Below are 24444 nucleotides of genomic sequence, written 5' to 3' on the forward strand. Positions count from 1 at the left end.
TTGAAAAATTCCTCCTTTATCTCATCTCGCTTCCTCCAAATTAGCGGTATAGTTATTGGTACCCTCTTGAGTTCATGCTATGCCAGCCTTATTGAAAGATATACAACATTTTTCTTGTTCTTGTTTTGCTCAGGCTTCCTCCCCCAACTCTTGTACATTGATAACTGCGTCAATGCCATTCCCTGATCTCAACTCGAACTCAAAAACTTCCTCAACGTAGCTTCCATTTACCATCCTACTGTCACATTCACACTGTCACACTTCCCATCCCTTCCGCAACTTTTCTGTTTTCATTTCTATGGTTAGGCCATCAAATAATATTCATTACAATACCACTAACTCCCACAGCTATCTCAACTACACTTCCTCAGACCTTGCTTCCTGTAAGGACTCCATTCCATTCTCCTAATCTCTCCAGCTCCGCCACAACCCTTCCAATGATGTAATCTTCCATACCAGTCCCTTTGATACGTCTTCCATTGTCTTCACTCACGCTACTTTTCCTAACAAGGATTCCCTTCCACTACAATTAAGAGGCCTCTCAGTGGGTCTGACCTAATTCCTGCATTTAGGCTCTCACCCTTCCCCTTCCCTCCCAGGACCGCAATAGCTTTCCATATTATCACCTTTCATCTCACCAATCTCCACACTCAAAGGATCATTCTCTGTCATTCCTGCCAGTGTGAGGCCAAACACACCTTCCCATTCCCTGGCAGCATTCTGAAGAACTGTTCTCTTCATAACATCTTGCGCCACTCTTCAGCCATCCCAACATTTTGCCCCCTTCCCACAGCACCTTTCCACTGAAATACAGGAGATGTAACAGTTTAAAGTTTCTTTCTTAGTGTCATAAATAGGCTTACACCAACTCTGCAATGAAGTTACTGTGAAAATCCCCCAGTCGCCTCACTCTATTTGGGTACTCTGAGGAAGAATTTAGCATGATCAATGCATCTAACCAACACATCTTTCAGAGGAAACCAGAGCACACGGAACAGCTGCCATTTCACCTCCATCTCCTCACCACTATACTATTGGACACTATTCATTATTCTACCATTTGTGCCCACTCTGGACAAATCTTTTATTTCTTCACTACAACAATTACCACTCTCTTTGCCTTTTTATTTCCAGAAATCTTTTGTCAGTTAATCTGTCCTGCCCTCCAACCTTTTTTCATCCTCCCCTCTTTTCCATTGCTCAAATCCTGTTACGTTTCTATTTTCCTTCCATGACCTGAGACATTAGCTCCATTCATCCTTCCTTTTTTCGTTTTGCTAATTCATTGGATATGAGCATTGCTGACTGTCCGGCATTTATTGCCCATTAGTTGCCTGAGGGCAGTTGAGAGTCAACCACATTGCTGTGGCTCTGGAGTCATAGGTAGGCCAGACCAGGTAAGGACGGCAGATTTCCTTCCCTAAAGGATATCGGTGAACCAGATAGATTTTTCCAACGATCAATGTTTTCATGGTCACCAGTAGATTCTAAATTCCAGATATTTTTTATTGAATTCAAATTCCACCACCTGCCATGGGTCCCCAGAACATTAGCTGAGTTTCTGGACTCACAGTTTAGTGATACTACCACTAAACCATCACCTCCCCTTCTGCTGCTTGATCTGCTGAGTACTTCCAGCATTTCCTGGTTTTTAAAAATTCCAAGTTCAATCTGCACCCAACAATCACAAAGGGGTAAGAATAATATTTATTATTATCACAAGTAGGCTTATAATAACACTGCAATGAAGTTACTGTGAAAATCCTCTAGTCGCCTAACTCTGGCGCCTGTTCAAGTACACAGAGAATTTAGCATGGCCAATGCACCTAACCAGCACATTTTTTTGGACTGTGGGAGGAAACCCACGCAGACACGGGGAGAATGTACAGAATCCGCACAGAAGTGACCCAAGCTAGGAATCGAACCCGGGCCCCTGACACCCTGAGGCAGCAGTGCTAACCACCGTGCTGCACTCACAGGACATCACTGGCTACTGATGCCAATAAAGTTATTTCCCTAGCTTGTGATCTATGTTGAACTGAGCAGGCAGGGAAGTAAACCAGTCTTGCCTGGCTGAAATAAGGGGAACAATCTGAAATGTGACATTCTCTGCGGCATCAAATAAAACAGGACAGCTGTTGGCCACACTGAAGAAAATAACAATGATTACTGACTTTGCCCAGATATCGCAGAAAGTTAAATTAATACTTTTAAATAGAATCTGAAACACCCTTAATCTGGATTCTGTATTTCTTCAGAGAGTGATTCAGTGAACTTCAGAAACAATAATAAACTCAATCTTTATTCAGCGTGTGTGATGGGCTTACCTTCAAATTCGGTATGACAGTTACTTGAACTTTCATTCAGACTCTCCTCCTCTGTTATGATGATATTCTCAATATCTTTCATTGTCAAATGGTCCCGAAATGCGTGAAATAATATGTGCTTCAGTTCTTCCAGTGTAATCCTCTGCATATCAAACTGATGGAAAAATAAGAATCAAGCTGTGTCCAGAATGACAAAAGCTTTCGTTATTTTAACTGGGGGGGCGGGGGGAGGAGGGAGAGAGTTTGGTCTATCACAGATCAGGATTGGTATCCGAATCATATGCTTAATTAATCTTTCTCAACAAGGTCATTTTTGCAGTCGCGTGGATTCCTTCCACAGCTCGGAGATTCGGGTCACTGGTTTCCGCACGCACAATACACTGCCTTTGGATGCTTTGTGAATGGTAAACAGGATGCAGAGCTGAGACACACAGCGTACGTTTGTGAATTACTCATTAAACCTAGGATTAGTGATTTATAAAGAAAATAAACATGTATCCACCATCATTACTATCGGGAAGTTTCCTCCAACTAAATGCTGGAAAGACCAAAACCCATCATCTTCCACCCCTACCACAAACTTTGCCCCCTTGTCACTGACTTCATCCATTTCTCTGGTGACTGTCACGAAGCCATTCCAGGCTGCTTATAACCTTTGATTCGGAGATGAGCTTCAGGTCACATATCTGCCCCATCACCAACACTGTCTGTTTCCATCTCTGCAATAGCACTTGACTCAGCACCATGCAGCATGGTGGCCCAGCGGTCAGCACTGCTGTGTCTCAGCGCCAGGGACCCGGGTTCAATTCCCAGCTTGGGTCATTGTCTGTGTGGAGTCTGTACGTCCTCCCGGTGTCTGCGTGGGTTTCCTCCGGGTGCTCTGGTTTCTTTCCACAGTCCAAAGATGTGCAAGTTAGGTGGATTGGCCATGCTAAACTGTCCATTAGTGTCAAGGGGATTAGCAGGGCAAATATATGGATTTATGGGATAGGACCTGCGTAGGACTGTTGTTGGTGCAGGCCCAATGGGCTGAATGGCCTCCTCCTTCTGCACTGGAGGGATATGATGGATTCTATGACTCCTACTATGCCTCAGGTCATTGGCTGCTGAAACCCTCATTCATGTCTTTGTTACCTTTAAAGAGAGGAGCAAAAGCTATGGAGCGATTTGAAAATATAGATGAGAAGTTTAAAACTAAGTTGTTGCCTGAAGTGTTGCCAATGCAGGTCAGCAAGCGCAGGACTATTCCAATGCTCTCCTGGTGGACCTCCCATCGTCCACCTTCAATAAACTTGAGCTCATTCAAAACATTGTTGTGTGTTACACTAACTCTCCCTCAAGTCCCATTCACCCATTGCCCCTGTGCTCCCTAACCATGTTGGCAACTTCTCATCCAAATTTTCAAATCGCTTCATGGATTTACTCCTCCTCATGTCTGTCACCTCCTTCAGCCATACAATCCTCTGAGGTCATAGAATCACTACACTGCAGAAGGAGGCCATTTGGCCCATCAAGTCTGCACTGACCATAATTCCACCCAGGCCCGATTTCCATTTACCCTGCTAGTCTCCCTGATACTAAGGGACAATTTAGCATGGTCAATCCACCTAACCTGCACGTCTTTGGACTGTGGGAGGAAACCGGAGCACCCGGAGGAACCCACACAGACACGGGGAGAATGTGCAAACTCCACAGACAGTGATCCAAGCTGGGAATCGAATCTGGGTCCCTGGCCTTGTGAGGCAGCAGTGCTAACCACTGTGCCATCCCAAGATCTCTGGGCTGCTTCAATGCTGGCCTCTTGTACATTCCCGATTTTCATCACTTTATCATTGGCAGATGTGCCTTCTGCTGCCTCGGCCTTGGGCACCGAAATTTCTTCCCTAAACGTTTCTTCTTTTCCAACTTACTGGCTTACACTAAGATGCGCCTTAAAATCCACTTCTTTGACCTGCTTTTGATCATCTTTCTTTGTATGTCTTGATGAAGCTTGGTGCTTAACCTTTTTACATTACATTAAAGGTGCAATATAAATATAATGTTGTTGCTACATGACTCCATCTTTTATCATGCGATATGTTTTTGTACATTTAACTAAACAAATACGAAGGGTGAAACAATCACATGAATATAAGATACCTTAGACAGGACTTTCTGCATCCCCACCCCCCCGCAATGTATTTTGGCAGAGACAGCTAATGGCCAGCGCTGGAATACTCTTGCCGATATCTATGGGGTTTTCTGTGCCCCGTGCCCTCTGCCTCTGGGGAACGGACATGAGGGCTCATTACTGGCAGGACTGGAAGATCCCATCAGCATATCGGGCTGGAAAAATTTGGCCCTTGTGTGCTGAAAAATAAAACAACCAAGTCAGTAACCATTCTTTATAAAACCATCTTCATATTCTCTTATTCTTTAATTTCTTCAAGCCCATTGATGACATCTTCCCTGCTTTGCTTTGCTCCAGGGCTCTACACGTTTCCAGCTTAAGTGCCAATTTGATTTACTAGTCACCTTCTCAACTCTAAGTCAGAGAATTTGTATGTTGAGGCTGAGCACTGATGGAGCGGTATTGTGAGATACGCTCACTTTCAAATGAGATACTAAATTTAGATGCCAACTGTTCAGAAAGATATAAATGATTCCTTTGTATGATGTGTAAAAAAGCAGAGAGTTCTCATGCTGTCCCGACAAACAATTCTACCTCAAACAGCAGCAATAAAATCAGATTCTCTCATCATTATCACAACGAGGTTAAGAACACAAGTGAGAACCTTACTGAACACAGAGGGCAAGTTAAAAAGCTAATAAGAGAAGCAAAAGGAAGAGGCTGGTAACTAACATGAAGGAAATCCAAAAGCCCTCCGAATGCAAAGAAATAGAGAAAGGAGGGATGGATCAATTAGAGAATAAAATGGGGATTTGTGCAAAGAAGCAAGAGGCGTGGCTGAGGTAGTTGTTAAGTATTGTACACGTGTTTGGATCAAGGCTGCAGGAGTCGCAGCAGAAGAAGAATTGGGTGAGACATTTCACACACTGAAATAAATTGATGAAATGGATGGATTAGACAGGCTGGCTGCACTTAAAGTTGTTAAGTCCCCAGGACCAGATGAGATGCATCACACAACACTGAGGGAAGAAAGGGTAAACGTTACAGATGGACTGGCTATAATCTTCCAACTTTCTTGAGATACAAGGGTTGGTCCAGAGGATAGGAAATTTGTTCAGAAAAGGGTTTCAGGATATGGTCAGAAACTGCAACCAGTCAGTGGTGGCAAAAACTTTCGGAAATTATAATCTTGGACAAAATTAATAGTGCTTTGGATAAACGTGGATTGATTAAGAGAAACCATCACAGGTTTCTTAGAAGTAAAACTGTTTTACTCAAGATTTCTGATGAGTTAGTAGAGAGGATTGATGAGGTGAGTGCAGTTGATGTAGTATACATGGATTTCTGCAAAATGTGTTTGATAAAGCACCACTTTACAGGATTTTCAGCAGAGTTAAACTCAGTGGAATAAAAGAAGCAATACCAACATGGATATGAAGGTGGCTGAGTGATGGTTGTTTCTCGGACTGGAATATGCAGTTCCAGTGCTCAGTCCAGGGTTACTAATTTCATTGAATTACATTAGTGACCTAGACTAGGGGTGTGGAATGAAATTTGCAGATCAGGGAAAACTTGAAGACATTATGAACTGTGAAGAGGGTAGTGGTACATCTCAAAAGGATACAGAGGGTGTGGAATGGGCAGACACATGGTGGATGAATTTTAACGTGCAGAAGTATGCAGTGAAATATGTTAGCAAGAATGAGGGGAGGCAATATGAAATAGAAGGAAATAATTCTAAAAAGTATGACAGCAGAGGGACCTTTATCCTACGTTGTTCAACAAGGGGTGACATGGTGGCAAAGAGGTTAACACTGCTGCCTCACAGTGCCAGGGGCCCAGGTTCAATTCCCGGCTTGGGTCACTGGCTGTGTGTAGTTTGCATGTTCTCCCCGCGTCTGCATGCGTTTCCTTGGGTGCCCTGGTTTCCTCCCACAGTCCAAAGATGTGCTGGTTATGTTGACTGGCCATATTAAATGTTTCAGGGAGATTGGTAGGGTAACCAGTGGATGGGATTGGCGTCGGTGCAGAATCGATGGGCTGAACCGCCGCCTCCTGCACTGGAGGGATTCGATGTTTCTATGACCTGGGAGTGTATATGCTTAAGGTCGTGGGACAGGTTGAGGAAGACAGATGGGGTCCTGGGCTTTGTAAATAGAGGCATGGAGTACAAAAAAACAAGTTATGGCAAACCTTTATAAAACCTCGCTTTTTCTTTAACTCGAGTATTGTTTCCAATTCAGGGCACTGGACCTTGGGAAGGATATGAAGACATGAAAGAGAGTTTGGAATAGATTTATGACAATCTTCTCAGGGGCTTTAGTGACATGGATAGACTGGAGAAGCTGGAACTGTTCTCCAATAGAGAAGGCTGAGAGGAGATTGGGTGTTCAAGAGTACGTAGGGCCTGTTCAGAGTCAATACGGAGAAACTGTTCTCATTGGTGGAAGGGTCAGGAACCAGAGTACACCAACGTGAGATCAATGGCAAAAGAACCAAGAACGACTTGAGGAGAAACCTTGTATGCAGCAACTGCTTAGGATCAAATGCACTGCCTGAGAATGCAGTGGAGGCAGATTCAATCATGGTTTTCAAAAGAAAATTGGACAATTATCAGAAGAGAAAACATTTGCAGGGCTATGGGAAGAAATGAGGGAGCAGGACTAGCTGAGTTGCCTTTGACTTACTTGCCCAAGTTGACTACTGGGTATCTTGCATTGTAATAGTAACAGCACTTCAAAACTAATCCACTAGCTGTAAAGCACTTTGAGATATCTTAAGGTCATGAGAAGCACTGTGCAAATGCAAGTACTTCTGTCTTTTGTCTCAGTTGCTATTTGTGGGATCTTGCAGAGTGCAGAAACTGCTTGTTGCATTTTATCCGGCACAGTGATTACATATTCAAAATAATTAATTGTTTACAAAAATGTTATTTAAATTCTTTCTCATTATCCATTAACATTAGTGGAAAAGCGAGTATGAGTATTTACATTTACAGTGTCTTGTTCTCAAACAATAGTGAAATGGGGAAGATATGCCTCAATATTTCTCCAGGTTCCAATGCTGCTTTCAAACTATAGTTAAGAAAACCCACCAAAGCCTCAACTTTTTCAGGAGGTTAAGGAAATTCAGCATGTCAGCTACAACTCTCACCAATTTTTACAGATGCACCATAGAAAGTATCCTTTCCAGATATATCACAGCTTGGTATGGTTCCTGCTCTGCCCAGGACAGCAAGAAACTATAAAGAGTTGTGAACGTAGCTCAATCCACCATGCGAACCGGCCTCCCGTGCATTGACTCTGTCTACATTTCCCACTCGTTGGGAAAAGCAGCCAGCATAATTAAAGATCCTGTAACATAAACAGGGCCTAGTTTTAAGGCTGATAAAATTGGATATCCTAAATTAAAGAATTGGGCATATTAAAAATCAAACACAGTCAAACCTCAGGCAGGCCAGTTGTACAATACACAAACCTGTCTGGGCCTGACTCATCAACCTCCTATCAAAGGTCGTTGCACCTTGCTGATACTTAGCAGGAGATCACTGCACCCCATTGAGATGCACCGGCCTATTGTTAGAAGCCCAGGTCGGGCCAGGCTTTCTGTCACCAAGAGTTCCTGCAGTTGGCTTAATCTGGTAACAGGTTACATGTAAGCAGCAGGATGGAGATGGACACCTGAGGGCGGACCCTGGTGTCCTGTCAGGCAGGCATCAAGAAACCCACTGGGTATTGGAGCCCCCTCCTGGGACCTAATTGGCTGGAAGCCAGAGAAGTTTCTGGAAAGGCAAGCAGGCAGGGGATAAAGGAACACACTTACAGGGAAGACTCGGGAAAACTCGATGAAGGAGGCAACCCTTGACCATTCGGAAGACTGACCAGAGAAGAAGGAAGGAAGAAGCTGCCATCGAGACTCACCTTCGTGACGCCGGACCAGAGGGACTCAGAGAATCAAGCCTGCAGTTTAACCAAACCATCTTTGTGGGTAGTATATCTGATTTTGGGGTATCCTCTTGCTTTATGTGGGTAATTTAAGGGTTAGTAGTGTTATTGTTAATAAACTTGTTGAACCTTTACATGTGCTTGTCCTTTGTCCATCTTGCAAACAAGGGCACCGGGGTAAACACTGGAATAAGTAAACTAGTGGAAAGAATCAGAGATTTTAACATTTCAACAACCCCACGCATCCCAGACATTCTCTCTTCCACTTTCTTCCATTGGGAAAAAAATACAGAAGTCTGAGGTCACGTTCCAACCGACTTAAGAACAGCTTCTTCCCTGCAGCCATCAAACTTTCGAACGGACCGACCTTATATTAAATTGATCTTTCTCTACACCTTAGCTGTGACTGCAACACTATATTCTGCACCCTCTCCTTTCCTTCTCCCTTACGTACTCTATGAATGATGGGGATGCCAGCATTGGACTGGGATGGGCACAGTAAGAAGTCAGACAACACCAGGTTAAAGTCCAACAGGTTTATTTGGAATCATGAGCTTTCGGAGCACTGCTCCTTCCTCAGGTGACTGTCCGTTCATCTGAAGAAAGAGCAGTGCTCCGCAAGCTCGTGATTCTAAATAAACCTGCTGGACTTTAACCTGGTGTTATGAGACTTCTTAGTGTACTCTATGAATGGTACGTTTAATCTGTATAGCGCGCAAGAAACACTTTTCAATGTGTCCTAATACATGTGACAATAAACCGAATCAAAGCAAATTCAAATGTATGGACCACAGGAGCTCACGAAGAATGAAGAGTGAACAGAGGAAACAGGATTGCTTATTTCAATGCAAGTATGAATTATATGCAAGCTTATCAAACTGGGAGAAATGTTTCAACTATCATAGTTTCAAGCAGTAGTGGCACAAGGAAGATAATCTGCCATGAACAGAAAATGGAGACATGCCTGTGATCTTCCACACACTGAATTATCAATCTCAGGCGTAAAAACATAAATGTAAAGCGAAATGCATCACTTTCATCATTACGACACTGCTTACCTGGACTACTCTCAAGTAGCTCGAAGTGTGTTTTTTAGTCATATTATTAAAGGCTTGACAGCAAGTGACAGATCTCCACACGCTTTGACAGGAACTGTGTTAGATAATAAGACTGAAAAGGAGATTGAAAACTAAATATCCTAAAAGGAGGAAATGTATTAGAATTTTGTTTGACACCTGTGGTGTGAAACATTAAAAAGGAGTCCATTAATAAAATAAACTCAACCGCACTCGACAAGAATGATGATTAAGTTCCAGGCAACATTAGTAAGGCAGGTTGTATCGAATAAATATGTTGGAATTCTTCAACGAAACAGCAGATCTACAGATGAGTAAGATGGTGAATATTATATATCTTGACTTTCAGAAAGCCCTTGACAAAGCCTTTCACAGGAGACATATGACTACAGTGAAAGCTTTCAAGATCCAAGATTGCAAATTGGATAATTAGCTGGCTAGATAATAGGAAACAGAAGGTAGACATTGATGACATTACTAATTAGAAGTTGTGAGCAGTTTCACCCCTTGGAAATGATCCTATAACCTTTATTTATTAATGACCTTGGTGAAGACATTATAAATATAATTTCTAACTTCATAGGTTATATGCAGAAAGCAGAATATTCCAAGGTGAAGAATTGTTCAGAGCACAGTGAGCGCACTTAGCAACTGGTGTGGACAGCAATGTAGTCTTAATACTCAGTACGTTAGGCACATTAGGATTACATAAGAGGCTTAATGGTAAGTAGAGGGCATCAGGGAAATGATGTTTGTGTGTTAGTAAATCAGATAGTTGCTGTTAAACATTAAAAATATCTCACTGGACAGCATCATTATCAAACAAAACACAATGGCCCAGAATTTGTTGGGAAAATGTCGGGTGGCACGGTAGTACAACAGTTAGCATTGCTGCTTCACAGCACCAGTTTCCTCCTACAGTCCAAAAAACGTGCTGGTTAGGTGCGTCAGTCATACTAAATTCTCCCTCAGCATATCTAAACTGGTGCTGGAGTATGGTAACGAGGGGATTTTCACAGTAACTTCATTGCAGTGTTAATGTAAGCCTACTTGTGACACTAACAAACTTTAAAACACTTTCCAGCTGCATACAATTTCAAGTAACAGTCTACAATTGACATGCTAATTACTCTCTTGTCTAAAAATGAATAAGAGAATAGTAGCATAACCTACATGGTTGATGAACAGTCATTTAGAGTTTGAGAAAGTTGGTGTTAAAATTTTCTTCTCCAATTTCAAAATGAAACCCTGGAAGCAGATGTCTCTGTGACCAAGGGTTGATTGATTTCAGAATTAATTGTGATAATTGGACCTCTGTTCTAGTTGCTAATTAAATTGTACATAAGGAAAGACTTGACTAAATATGTGTGTGCTGCTCATGACCTTAGGATATTCAAAATCAATGAAGTTCTTTCAAATGCATTCACTGCTGCTAAATGTGGCAACCAATCTACACACAGGAAGGTCCTACAAGCAATAATAATTGGCTGTCTGTTTTATGATGTTGGTAAGTGTCGGCCAGGGCAGAACGTAACTCTGCCCAGCGAGCAGCTGACCCAGAAAACCGTTAAACCACGTGTAATGATGTTGGGCTCAAATTCTGACATCGTGCATTTACAGATATCTCAGCCGACAAAGGCCCTTGAAAAACGTGCCCAGCCATTGTAATAGAGGTAGTTAAGGGGCTTGAAACCCCAACCGATTTTACTTTGCCCACGCAATTTTAAGCTCATCACGTGGGCTGCACGGGCAGGCAGACCAATCAAATTTGATCTTTTTGCACGCAAGCATGGGATGAAGGGGCCTATTGCAAATTCTAGCTGAAGAGTTCAGCACTTGTAGGAGTGAGGAGACACTGCGAGTATTGAGAGAGTGATTTCTATGTTGGGTTCATTACAGTGTGGAGCTCACGAACATTTCTGCCCTCTGGCACCAGAGGTTTGCGTTCCTCCGGCACCCTTTGGGCCCAGGTCAGCTCAGTTTGTCAACCCGCAGTTGGGTACTGTCTACTCGGCAGGGGGCACCTACTCCTCTGAGGAGGAGAGGGAACAAAGAGTGAGGATGCCTGGCAGGCTTTCTAAACCGACAGAGGTCCAGGCAAGGGATGATCAGGAGCAGTAGAGAGGGAGAGGAGACCTGCCCCAGAAAGGATGCCTCTACCCAGCTGCCAGGGTGTACAGGCAGCGATCAAACGACCTTGACGTGACAGAGATCCAGTTCCAAAGGAGGCTCTGGCTGTCAAGGAAAGGGACGGCACGGTGGTACAGTGGTTAGCGTTGCTGCCTCACGGCGCCAGGGACCTGGGTTCAATTCCGGCCTCACATCACTGTCTGTGTGGAGTTTGCACTTTCTCCCTGCATCTGCGTGGGTTTCCTCCAGGTGTCCCAGTTTCCTCCCACAGCCCAAAGATCTACATGTGAGGTTGATTGACCCTTAGTGTCGGGGGAGTAGCTAGGGTAAACGCATGGGGTTAAGGGGACAGCGCCTTGGTGACGTTACAGTCAGTGCAGACTCGATAGGCCGAATGGCCTCCTTCTGTACTGTAGAGATCCTACGATTCAACGAAAGCCATCACGAGCATCTGCCAGATGACTGGGCTGGAGATATCCTTCAATCGTGTGGGTGGATACATAAAGCCCGTGGCTCTGAGGGTCACTGTGGCACTAAGCCTCTGCGCCTCCAGATTGCTTCAGGGCACTGTGGGTGACCTATGTGGCATCGTTCAGTCAGTGCACACAACTGTCAGGCTGGTCACTGATATCCTGTTCAGGCACGTGAGAGGATTCATTCATTTCAGGACGGAGCAGGTCAGCCAGACTGAGTGGCGAGAGGACCCACAGCCGTCACAGGATTCTCCCGCAGCCAGAGTGCCATTGACTGCACCCACAAGGCCATCAAGCTGCCAGCCAGCCAGCTGGGAGCCTTTGTGAACAGGAAGGGGTTTCACTCGATGGAAGTTCAGATTGTGTGTGACCACAAAGCCCAGATTCTGCAGGTCTGTGCAAGGTGCCCGGGCAGCTCCACGATTCATACATCTTTTTGCCATTCGCAGGTGCTCAGACTCTTTGCTGCTCCAACTCGTCTCGATAGGTGGGGAGTGCCAAATTCTCCATTCTCGTGAGCAGTGTGATGGGACGTACAACATCAGAGAATCCTGCCCAGTGTGTCTGAAAAAGAAAACAGGGACCCTGGCCCCCTAAGAAAGATTTCCAACCTTAACAATTACATCCTTTGTCCTAAAAACAGAATTGGAAGTGGGAGGTATGTCACATGACATTCTTTAGATGTTAGACCCTCTAATATTTCTATGTGGAACTGAACCAGGCAGTTTGCCACTTAACTAACGGGCAGGTAACAGCAGAAAGAATTCTGTCCAGGCAAATTGCCTGGCCCTCAACTACACTGTGAACCACTGGAACATTGGAACTTCTGAATCTATATTCAGGTCTAATACATCTAAACATGTTCTCTCCCATTGTGGAAATCCTCACTTCTGGAAGGAATACGCCATTGGAATTCTCATTCTGGACTCATATAAAATGATAACATATTTTATTGTGGTCTTAATCTGTACCCCTTTCTTTATGGAATTATGAAGGAGAAATCACGTTTGACAAATCTGTTGGATTTCTTTGAAGATGTAACTAGTAGAGTTGACAAGGGGGAACCAGTCACGTGATATATTTGGACTTTCAGAAAGCATTTGACAAAATTCCACACAAGAGATTATCGTGCGAGATTAAAGCGCATGGGATTGAAGGAAGCGTATTGAGATAGATAGAAAACTGGTTGGCAGAGAGGAAACAAAGAGTAGGAATTAATGGGTGCTTTCCAAATTGGCAGGCAGTAACCAGTAGGGTGCCACAGGGATTGGTGCTGAGACCCCAGCTATTCAGAAAATATATTAATGATTTGAGGGACAAAACGTAACATCTCAAAGTTTGCAGATGATACCAAGTTGGGTGGGAGGGTGAACTGTGATGAGGATGCAAAGATCCTTCAGAATGATCTGGACAGGTTGGGTGAGTGGGCTAATCAATAGCAGATGCAGTATAATATGGACAACTGTAAGGTTATTCAATTTGGAAGCAAAAACAAGAAGGCAGATTTCTACCTGAATGGCTATAAATCGGGAGAGGAGAGTGTGCAGGGGATCCAGGGTGTCCTAGTGCACCACTGAAGGTAAGCAGACAGGTGTAGCAGGCATAAAGAAGGCAAATGGCATTTTGGTCTTTGTTGCGAGGGGTTTCGAGTACAGGAGCAGGGCTGTGCTGTTGCAATTATGCAGGGCCTTGGTGAGGCCACACCAAGAGTATTGTGTGCAGTTTTGATCTCTTTTTCTGAGGAAAGATGTTGTTGCTCTCGAGGAAGTGCACTGAAGGTTTACCAGGCTGATTCTGGGAATGGCGGGACTGACGTATGAGGAAAGATTGACGAGGTTAGTATTGATTTCCCTAGAGTTCAGACGAATGAGGGGCAATTCTCAGAGACTTATAAAATTCTAACAGGTCTGGACAGGATAGACGCAGACAGGATGTTCCCGATGGTAGGGGAGTCCAGAACCAGGGGTCACAGCCTGAGGATTCAGGGTAGACCATTGATGACTAGGTGAGGAGGACGGAGGGTGAGGAGACATTTCTTCACCCAAAGAGCGGCGAGCCTGTGGAATTCATTACCACAGGAAGTAGCTGATACCAAAACATTGAACGCATTTAAGAGGCAGCTGATATAGGATGGGATCAAAGGTTATGGGGGAAAAGCAGAATTAGGCTATTGAGTTGGATGATCATCCACGATCATAATGAATGGCAGAGTAGGCTCAAAGGGCCAAATGTCTTCCTCGTACTCCTGTCTTCTGTTTCTATTTCCTTTATCCCTCTCTTACTGTATGAGTGCAAAACCTCTTTCCCACAATTTGTGTGTGTAACATAAACCAACCCTCTTATTTTTCTCTCGTGTTTGCTGTGGGGTTATTCACAGAGGTTTAGAACACTCCAAACTAAGGGGTTGGGGAACATTCATTGTCACTTATAAAGGGGGAAATCCAAAACAAAAGATGCCTTTTGGTTTATAGATGGGTAGAGAGAGGAGAAATGTGGGATATTTAAATTGATCCTACACTTGTCCATAACATTAAAGAAAGATTGTGATATGTGACATTAGTGTACCTTTGAGAGTTTTTTTTAAATCATGTCCTCTGTAGCTCTCATTGCTGCTGAGTTGTCTGCAGGAGTCTTTGTATTGCTCCTTCAGTGGTTTAGATGTGGTTTGTTTATTTTAACTTTGAGTTGTTTTACGGCTCTGCGTCGTTTGGGTGAAAACTGGTTAGCAGGTCAGGTGGCAAGAGCTCTTTCATTTTCAGCTTTAAGTAGTCTTTAGTTTTAGTTTAGAAGGGAGTGGACTTCAGACTGAAAGCAGTATCCCTTTTCCGCTCTCTCTCTCTCTCCCTGGGTTTTGGAAGTTCTACTGGTTAGCTGAAAGCAAGGCTTCTTGCCTTCCCGCAATAGAAAATCTGCTGTTGGTGGCTTGACCAGAGTGTCTCCCTGGTGTTCTGGGAAGCCGTTCTGACTTCAAACTATTCTGAGTCTATCGAGAGAACAGCAGCAGTCATCCAAAGGACTCAGTTCCAGTAACACGTGAGCATTAGTCTTTGATGTGTTAAACCTATGGAAGAGTTGTGTTTGTGGGATTGGTTTGATTGGAACATCTTGGATATATTTGTTCCGGATAATACATTATTGTGGTTGTTCTGTTTCGTTTGTAATTGATAGCACTTATTGCTTATATTCTTACTATATGTTAACTATATTCTTAAATAAACTTTGTTTGATAAGAACTCCCTAGTGGGTCAATTGACTTATACCTGAGGTGAAACATATCAGACTTATCCTAGCTAAATTCAAGGTGCAAAACATATGATCCAGGCAGGCTCCATAAAAACACTCTGGAGTTTCTGTTCTGAACCACAACAGTAAAAGGTCAGAAAATGTGAATAAACAATTCCAGCTGAATAGCAAGCATCAACAAACACATCATTAGCAGAGTTAAATCCTTTTGTTAAGTTCTATGATTTTCTCCTTCTAGCTGATTGGGTAAGCATATCTTACTTGTACTATCAGACTACGCTAACAACAATGAACTTGATTTGACAACACCTGGGGCAGAATTCTCCCAAAAAAAAATCAAACTGTCAAATTTGTGTGAAAACAGGAGTAATTCATGCTGTTTTTTTTTTCAATGGAAATTCAGAGAAGAATCTCCCACACTCTGTGCACTGCAGAGGCCACCATTGTGAATATCATTAAATTTCAGAGGATGGGGTCTATCCCCGTTGAAGAGATTGAAATCAGTGTGCTGTGCAGGCTACTGCGCATGCACCAACCTGTCAGTGCCGAGATTGGCGCACGCACAGTGCCCCCGTACTGCCAGCCCCCTGATTGCTGGCCAGCTCAATCACTGGCCAGTCCGTGGTCCCTGAAATGCCTGGTCTCTGCCCCCAACATGGCCTGATCACGAGCCTCCCCGCGTGCCTCCTGCCCCCCCCCCCCCCCCCCCACCATTCTTGGGCCTAGCCTCACAAACTCCCATCAGCCCACCCCGATCACTACCCCCTGCAGTCCCAACCCCCCTGTCCCCCACAGTACTGCTCCCCACCCCACCCCCCCCCCCAACAAAGACGATTTCCCCCATCCCCCAGCCCGCTCTGGTCACTGGCTTCCCTCCTCCCCCCCACTGATCCCTATGCCGAGCGGCAGCAAGAATCTCTCATCTTCACTGATTACCCCCTAGTCTCGTCCGCATCGACCCCACCTCCTCAGCCCTGCTCCCCCCACAGACTCTACGCCCTTAGCACTGCCCCATGCCCAATGGGTATTGGCACTTTGTCCCATGAGCAGTGCCAGGAGCCCAGACTGGCACTGTCAGTGGGTCAATGTCCAGGGTGCACCACACCCCTGCTGACCAACCCTCAAGGTGGGGGCAATTCTCTGCCCTTCACTCCAGCTGCTAACTCCCTGAAAGTGGGGAGCTGGTGTAATCCTCAAAATAAGCGGGGGGGAGGTGGTGGTGCAGTTTAGAACGGAGTTGAGGAGGAACTTCTTCACTCAAAGGGTGGTGAATCTCTGGCATTCTCTGCCCGTTGAAGTGGTGGAGGCTGCCTCGCTAAATATATTTAAGTCACAGATAGATAGGTTTCTGATAGACAAGGGAATTAAGGGTTATGGGGAGAAAGCAGGAAAGTGGAACTGATCCACTTCAGATAAGCCATGATCTTATTGAATGGCGGGGCAGGCTCGAAGGGCTAGACGGCCTACTCCTATTTCTTATGTTCTTACGTAATCCTCACTGGAGTGAAACACTCTGGCGGGGTGGGAGACTTAAGCGGGTCCGGAGACTTCAGTCCCAGGCCCACTAATGACATTTAAAATAACAGCCATTTAAATGATCTGTGTGACTCCCTGCCTATTTCTGGCCAAAGGCAGTCACTGCCGGAAGTCCGGCACTGGGAGATGCAAGTGGGGCACGAACCAGATGCTGCGGAATGGGAGAATCACGACCCTTAATTATGTTTTTAAATAGTTTGGCAAAACTGAACAGAAACTCGGAAGTCTTTTTGCTCCATCAGATGGTAAACCCTTCCCAGTTGTGAGTCAGCTTACCTCAGATGTTATTGAAATGCGTGAAACCTCGCACATGCCGAAACTGCATTATTTTCCCAATGCTAACAGAGCGACTGCTTGAGGCAAAAAAAACCAGAGGCAGAGTCTGAAGTCTTGCTGTGAAACATTAGTGAAGCTACTCGGGTAAAACAAATACAACTTCATAGGTGGCTTTGGTCACATCAGAGTGAATTATGTGATGTTTAAATGTTTTATGATGTCGAAACTTTATTTTGGACATCAGAAATTAAGTCGATTAAATTAAAAAGACAGATGCAGTTTCAAAAAGTACTTTGATTGTTTGGACAGCTTTGATTTACTGGCAGCTTCTCGTGGTTAATCATTATGAATTGGTTATTTTCATAAGTCCTTCACAATTTTCCATTGGTTATCTTCTTCCTCACGTACAGTTGGAGATGTGGTGCCTATCTGTTGCAATGTGATTTTTCACACATTTCTAAACATGTAATTGGAGTCAAGTGTGCCACTGCTTTTAGATTTCATATCGTGATGACCAAGTCTTTAGTGGAAAAGTGTGAAGGGTTTGAATTATGGATTACGTCCCATTACTATAATGTTACTGACAAATAAGAGCATAGGAAATAGAAGCAGGAATAGGCCATTCGACCCCTCAAGTCTGCTGCTATTCAATAAAATTGTGGTGATCTAACCGTGGCCTGCTACCCTCACAACCCTCAACTCCCTTATTGTAGATTGAAAATTTACCTTGCTCAGCTTGGCATATTTTCAACGATCCATCCTTCATTGTTCTCTGGGGCAAATAATGCCAAACTTAATGACCATCTGAAAGAAGAAACGTCTCCTCATTCCATCTTAAATGGGATCCCTTATTCTGAAACTGTCCGCAAGTTCGAGATCCAATGTTGTGATCAGATCACCACTTTTTCTTTTAAAGCTGCTCAAACGTCATGAGGCAACCCCTTCAACTCAGGAATTCACCAACTGAAAATCATCTAGCTGATTCCAATGCCAATATATTGCTGCTGAGAAAAGGATACCAAAAGTGTCCAGCCGTGGTCTCATCAATGCCCTGTACACTTGTAGGAAGACTTCTACTTTTGTTCTTCCTTACAATAAAAGCCAACATTACATTCACCTTCCTAATTACTTGCTGTACTTTCATACTAATCTTTTGTAATTCATGTAAGTGGTCACCCAGATCTCTCTGTACCTTTTTTATTATTCATTTGTGGGACATGGGCGTCATTGGCTGGCCAGCATTTATTGCCCATCCTCAGTTGCCCGAGGTTAAACACATTGCTGTGGCTCTGGAGTCACAGGTAGGCTAGACAAGGTAAGGACAGCAGATTCCTTTCTCTGAAGGATATTAGTGGACCAGATGGGTTTTTATGATGATTGACAATGGTTTCACGGTCATCAGTAGTTTCTTAATGCAAATATTTGGTGGAATTCAAATTCCACCATCTGCTGGGGCAGGATACGAACTTGGGTCCTCAGAACATAAGCTGAGGTTCTGGATTAATAGTCTAGTGACAATACCACTATGTTATCACCTCCCCACAGCATTTTTTAGTCTCTCTACATTTAAATAAATGTTTATCTTTAGCGGCTAACCTCAGATTTTCCCACATTATACACCGTTTGCCATATTTCTGCCAAGAAGCAGAGGAGGGCTTCAATGCTTGGAGACTAATCAACGCAACTAATAAAAGGGCCACGTGCAGTTCCACGAAAGAGAATTAAAGAAACTCCTCTTTTCCTCATACCCGATTCCATTTAGTAAGGGACCTACGAGAGCAACCTCTGATAATGCAAAAGTGGACGTCTTCACAGCCGGAGAGACAACTTTACGCCCTCGAGGCCCATAAAAAGAGTCACGCACAAGTACGTACACACACACGCACGCACAAATTAGGGGTCACCACATTACTGAAAAGGTGCGATCGCACTAGAGAGAGTACAAAAGAGATTCACGAAGATATTGCCAGGACTGGAGAAATATAGCAATAAGGAGAAACTGGATAGACAAGTGCTGTTTTGTTTGGAAAAGAGAATGCAGAGGGCAGATTTAATTGAGGTGTATAAAATTATGTGGGGCCTGGATGGGGCAGATAGGAAGGACCTATGTCCCTTAACAGAGAAGTCAATAATAGGGAAGGGGCTGGATTTAAAGCAATCCGTCAAAGGGTTAGAGGGGAATTGAGGAGAAATTCTTTTATCCAGAAGGTAGGAAGGATCTAGAACTCACTGCCCGAAACAGTGGTAGAGACAGAAAATCTCACTGTGATTAAAACAGTATGTAAATTCTGTAGCCGATAGGGTTACAGGAACTGGGATCAGATTGGATCGCTCTTTTTTTGATCGGCACAGGTAAACAGGCCGAATGGCTTCCTTCCATGGCGTTAATGTTCTTCGCTCCCGCAGATGGTGAAGTAGGTGCTATAAAACATGTACCACAATCTCTATAGTGTTTACAATGGCCCCAATTTTCAAAGTGGGAAAATTAATCTAGCTTTGTGACAAATTGTCGAGATCTGAGGTCTGTTCTTTCCTTTGTTATCCACGTTCTTTGCATTTGGAGGGTGGCCAAATCCCTTTGAGCAGAGATCAAAGGCACTTCACAAAAACCAGCTATAAAGTGCCTGCATGCTTAATACTCATAGAAATATTTCATGCAAAAGAACTATTCTAAATATTTTATACTCTGCTAACAGTATCAAAACTATCATTTGCGCAGTTAACCGACCACTTAACCCAGATATAGGGTATTTTCATATACAGCTAAAGCATACATACAACATTCCTGTTATAGAATCAATACTTTAGCACAGAGAAGCATATTTTTATACTCATGATCATAATTCCAGTAAACTTCAATTCACTCACCCATTTCACAGGCAGATGTGAAAATATATTTTCCACCATTATAGAATGTACGAAGGTGCAGAGATTCAACTGCAAATTTAAAATTACAGTAACAATACCATTCACCCACTTGAAATAGCACACATTTAAACAGAGCTGCAGTATTTAGTAAAACAGAGTCTTTTCCTTGAGCTCCTAATTGAATGTGTGTTACTGTGTATCATTTCTCTCACTCCTGAGGAGGTACCGTCTTTCAGAACAAGGTATTAAGTTAAGGCCGCTACGTCCTCTCAGGTGGACGTGACAGGTCCCCCGGCACTAGTTTGAAGAGGAGTTGGAGAGTCCTAGCTTGCATTTATCCCTTAACAAACTTTACTGAATGACGTGTCTTCTGGTCATTATCACATTGCTGCTTGTGGGACCTTGCACAATATCTGGCTTCCTACGTCACAGCATCGAATACTCTGTGAAAGTACCTCACTGTTTGAAATCCTCTTTGGGATGCCCTAAGTGACAGGTGCTATATAGATGTACGACTTTCTTTTCACACCTCCTCAGTGGATTCTGTCTTCATGGCAGATCTAGCTGTGAATAGCTCTGGAGGTGGAAATTTGTTTTCTAATTGGCTTCAATTACACCCCTTTACTTAAGATTCAGGATAGTCCTTCCCGCTATAGTAAGTTTGGAATCTGCAATTTGGGGATTGTGATGAGGCAATAGCAGGAGAAATACAGTCCCGAGCAACACTCTTTGGAAGTACAGAGCGATTTGACAGAAATATCTATAATATCGGTCAGCGCTTCAGAGAAAAAGGGAGCATTTGAGTTGATTTATGATTGTCACATATATTGGGATACAGAGAAAAGTATTGTTTCTTGTGTGCCATACAGACAAAGCATACCATTCATTGAGAACGCAGGGCAGAAGGAAAGGAGACGGTGCAGAATGTAGTGTTACAGTCACAGCTAGGGTGTAGAGAAAGATCAGCTTAATATATAGTGGGTCCATTCAAAAGTCTTTTCCCCGATGGAAGAAGGTAGAATAGAGAACGTCCGGGGTACGTGACGTTCTTGATCACGCTGGCTGCTTTCCCAAGGCAGCAGGAATTATAGACAGAGTCAATGGACGGGAGGCTGGTTTGCGTGATGGATTGGGCTACGTTCACAATCCTTTGTAGTTTCTTACGGTCTTGGATAGAACGGGAGCCATACTAAGCTGTGATACAAGCAGAAAGGATGCTTTCTATGGTGCATCTGTAAAAGTTGGTGAGAGTCGCAGCGGACGTGCTGAATTTCCTTAGCCTCCTGAGAAACAGATGTTGGTGGGCTTTCTTAACTATAGCATCTGCATGGAGGGACCAGATCAGGTTGTTGTGATCTGAACACCTAGAAACTTGAAGCTACAGCAGTCGCTTCTATTTTTCATTTCGGTTTTTCAGTGTTTACTTTTATCTCTCTTAAGGGACTAGCGTTTATTCATATTTTATTTATAAAATTAAGCATCCATTTAATTCTCTGCCATTTTGCAGTACACTAAATATAATGAGGTAAAGCAAACTGAAATTGCAGACACTAAATTGTCACCAAACCTCATTAGAAATATGATAGTCAGTGTTGACTGGAGGGGGAAACTGCTCTAAAAGTGAGTATTAAACAGCTTATTGGTGGTATATGTTTGACCTGACTATTAATTACTGCTTCTTTTAGGTGAATTTATTCCTATATCAGCAGATCAACAGAAAATACTGGAACTGGCAGTTTTTTACGGTATAAAGTAGAAACAGTTGCTGAGATTTTCAATAGTCTCTTGTTTAAGGGACACACAGGCAGGGTCTTTGCTCCAGCCATACCCACTATCAGAAATAATCTGGCCTCCTACTATAAAACCAGCTCAGTATAGAACAAGCTGCTTCATATCAGCTGAAACACTAAAATTGACCTCAAGAACCCTCTGGGTTAGTGCAATGGTTGGAAAGTGTGCATGTCAGGGTGTCAGGGAGGGCCAGAAGGACATAACTGGATTCAGTCACACTGTCCTAAGTGCAGTATGACGGATTAACAGATGGATATGCTAATATATGATGTAGATGACGATGTATCACCGAGATCAGTCTGTCAAGCGTTAGACTCGAAAGAGAGAGATGCTGGAACATACAGTGTTCAGAGCAACATGTCAATTCTGTAACCTGTTTAGATGTAGTACCGATAAACGGCATTAAGGAACTTTCAGAGTATGAATACATTCTGTTCAATAACCAAGAACCACACCAAACAACTACAGATCAGAGGGAGCGTCTAGATGATGACAGCAATGGAGACGTCAATGTAAAAATGCATTGGTGCCATCAACGGAAACACAGCAGAGTGAAGAAAAACCTGATATCAGAGCCAGTGGGCAATGCCCGTACAGCGCTAGGGTGGTGGGGCGGGGTGGGGGGAGTTTCCTTGTGAACTACTGTGCGCTGGGACGGTCTTTAAAAATGGCAGCCCAATCTTTAAGGGACTAAGTTGTTGGCAGGACAAGTTTAATTAGACTCTCTCCTGCTTGTTTTACATTGTGGAATCCACCCCTTTATGTTTTTCAGGCTAATTCTGGGACAATACAGCAGAGAAAGTGCTGACAACCCTCTTTTGCCATTCCATTCTTGGTCTTCACAGATATCCAGGAAATTTTCGTCCATAGTTTCATATTGATGTTAAAACGTAGGTAGCATACTTGGGGTGAGGTATAATATAAAGGTTAACAGGATGGATGTGCTAAATGGTGACGTATCACTGACATCAGTCAGTCATGTGATAGGCTCTCTCTCCCTCCAGAGAGAAAGTTTGAAACAATACATACTCAGGAGCAACAGGCTTATTCTGTAATAAAAAAAAATACGAGAAAATTTCAGCAGGCCTGACAGCATCTGTGCAGAAAGAAACAGAGTTAACATTTTGAGTCTGCATGACTCTTGTTTAGAGTGGAAGAGAGGGAGAAGTGTGATGGATTATATAATGGGTGGAATAGCTGGAGCGGAAGGGAGCTGGGAGAGATTGGACAAAAGATATATGGGTCACAGGAGGTCCCGGGAACCTGAGGGGAACAAGATGGGCAGGAGCACAGTCCAGGCTCACCAGATTCACATTGAAACAACTGAATTTTCCACTGTAGTTGGGAATGTCTTTTTGAGGCCAGTATGCAGACAGCAATGAGCTCCTGAACATAGCCACAGGTTTGGGCTACCTTCATCTATTGGCTGGGTTTGTATCAGCCATGATGTGGGTATGCCGGCGTTGGACTGGCGTAAACACAGTAAAAAGTCTGACAACACCAGGTTTTAGTCCAACCTATTTATTTGATAATATACTCACAAGCTTTCGAGGGGACTGCCTCTTCGTCAGGTGACGAAGAGGCAGTCCCCTCGAAAGCTTGTGAGTATATTATCAAATAAATAGGTTGGACTAAAACCTGGTGTTGTCAGACTTTTTACTTTGTATCAGCAACAGAGGTCCTGATACTGTCAGTCAGAGTATATTTGATTGGTCCATTCTGCCTTTGAGAATGATTATGTTAATAACATTCTCAGCCTGGCACTAAAAAAAGTAGCTGGGAATAATTGTGATGTAAATGGAATATTAGGGATGATCCCAGAGTTCAGGACTCCTGCTCTTTCAAATAGTCTGATAGCTGCTCAACTTGGACTCCAGCAAATGCTGCTAGTTTGATATTTATGACATAAGGGCCAATCTAAAAGAAATAGATCATGAAATATGCTGTGTTGCAAAAAAAAAATGATTTTGTGAAGTGCTTTTTGCCCACAGTAATAGGCAAGCATTTAAAGATCTGACATTTACAATGGCTAGACTATTGTCGTTAGTGAATAATGAGGCATTAAAGTGACCCAGTTTAGATGAGCAGTAACAGATCAGCACTTTCAGATGTGAAAATGGGATCATTAACCACCTCTTAAATATTCATTGTTTGTACAGGCAATAAAACCATACAGGTAGAGAAAAATTACTCTGCACGTTTAATCGAAGAGGCTGGATACACAGTCATAAAGGAGAGCGGACTTTTAGAAAAATATACATCTCAGCGAGAATAAAATTCGATACACGTTTAAAAATCCTTGTTATGCAAATGAACCACTGACTAAGAAAACACAATTCATTCTTCTATTAGATAGAACTGGAAATATATTTGAAAAGGAAAAATGTTAAGAGCTATGAGGAAAAGTGGAAGAAATGGGATAATTCTTTCAAAGAGGCGGCAAGATAAGATGGGTTGAATAGTATGTTAATTTGCAGTAGAAGTCCAAATGGCTTGTGGACTCGCTTCACTGCAGTCTGATCCAAATTTGCATTGTCTCTACTATATTTTCCACCAGAAGTGATATTGGCACTTTAACTGCGTGTTCAATTTCCACGATTAAAATAATGTACCACAATGTGTGGTGATTTCATACACGAGATTTTCCATCACCTTCCTTCCCCTTTTCAC

General features: G+C 43.3%; 1 protein-coding gene across 1 annotated transcript in view; it reads right to left on the minus strand.

The window, feature by feature from the left end:
* LOC145357251 (calcium-binding protein 8) overlaps nt 1–24444 on the minus strand; it is a 330782-nt gene that overhangs the window by 12267 nt on the left and 294071 nt on the right. Inside the window, exon 5 of the mRNA XM_080210426.1 lies at nt 2328–2481. Within this exon, the coding sequence (XP_080066552.1) occupies nt 2328–2481 (154 nt within the window). The remainder of the gene's footprint in view (nt 1–2327; nt 2482–24444) is intronic.

The sequence above is a fragment of the Carcharhinus amblyrhynchos genome, chromosome 23 (assembly GCF_965287045.1).
Source record: "Carcharhinus amblyrhynchos chromosome 23, sCarAmb.v2.hapA, whole genome shotgun sequence".
NCBI classification, from domain to species: domain Eukaryota; kingdom Metazoa; phylum Chordata; class Chondrichthyes; order Carcharhiniformes; family Carcharhinidae; genus Carcharhinus; species Carcharhinus amblyrhynchos.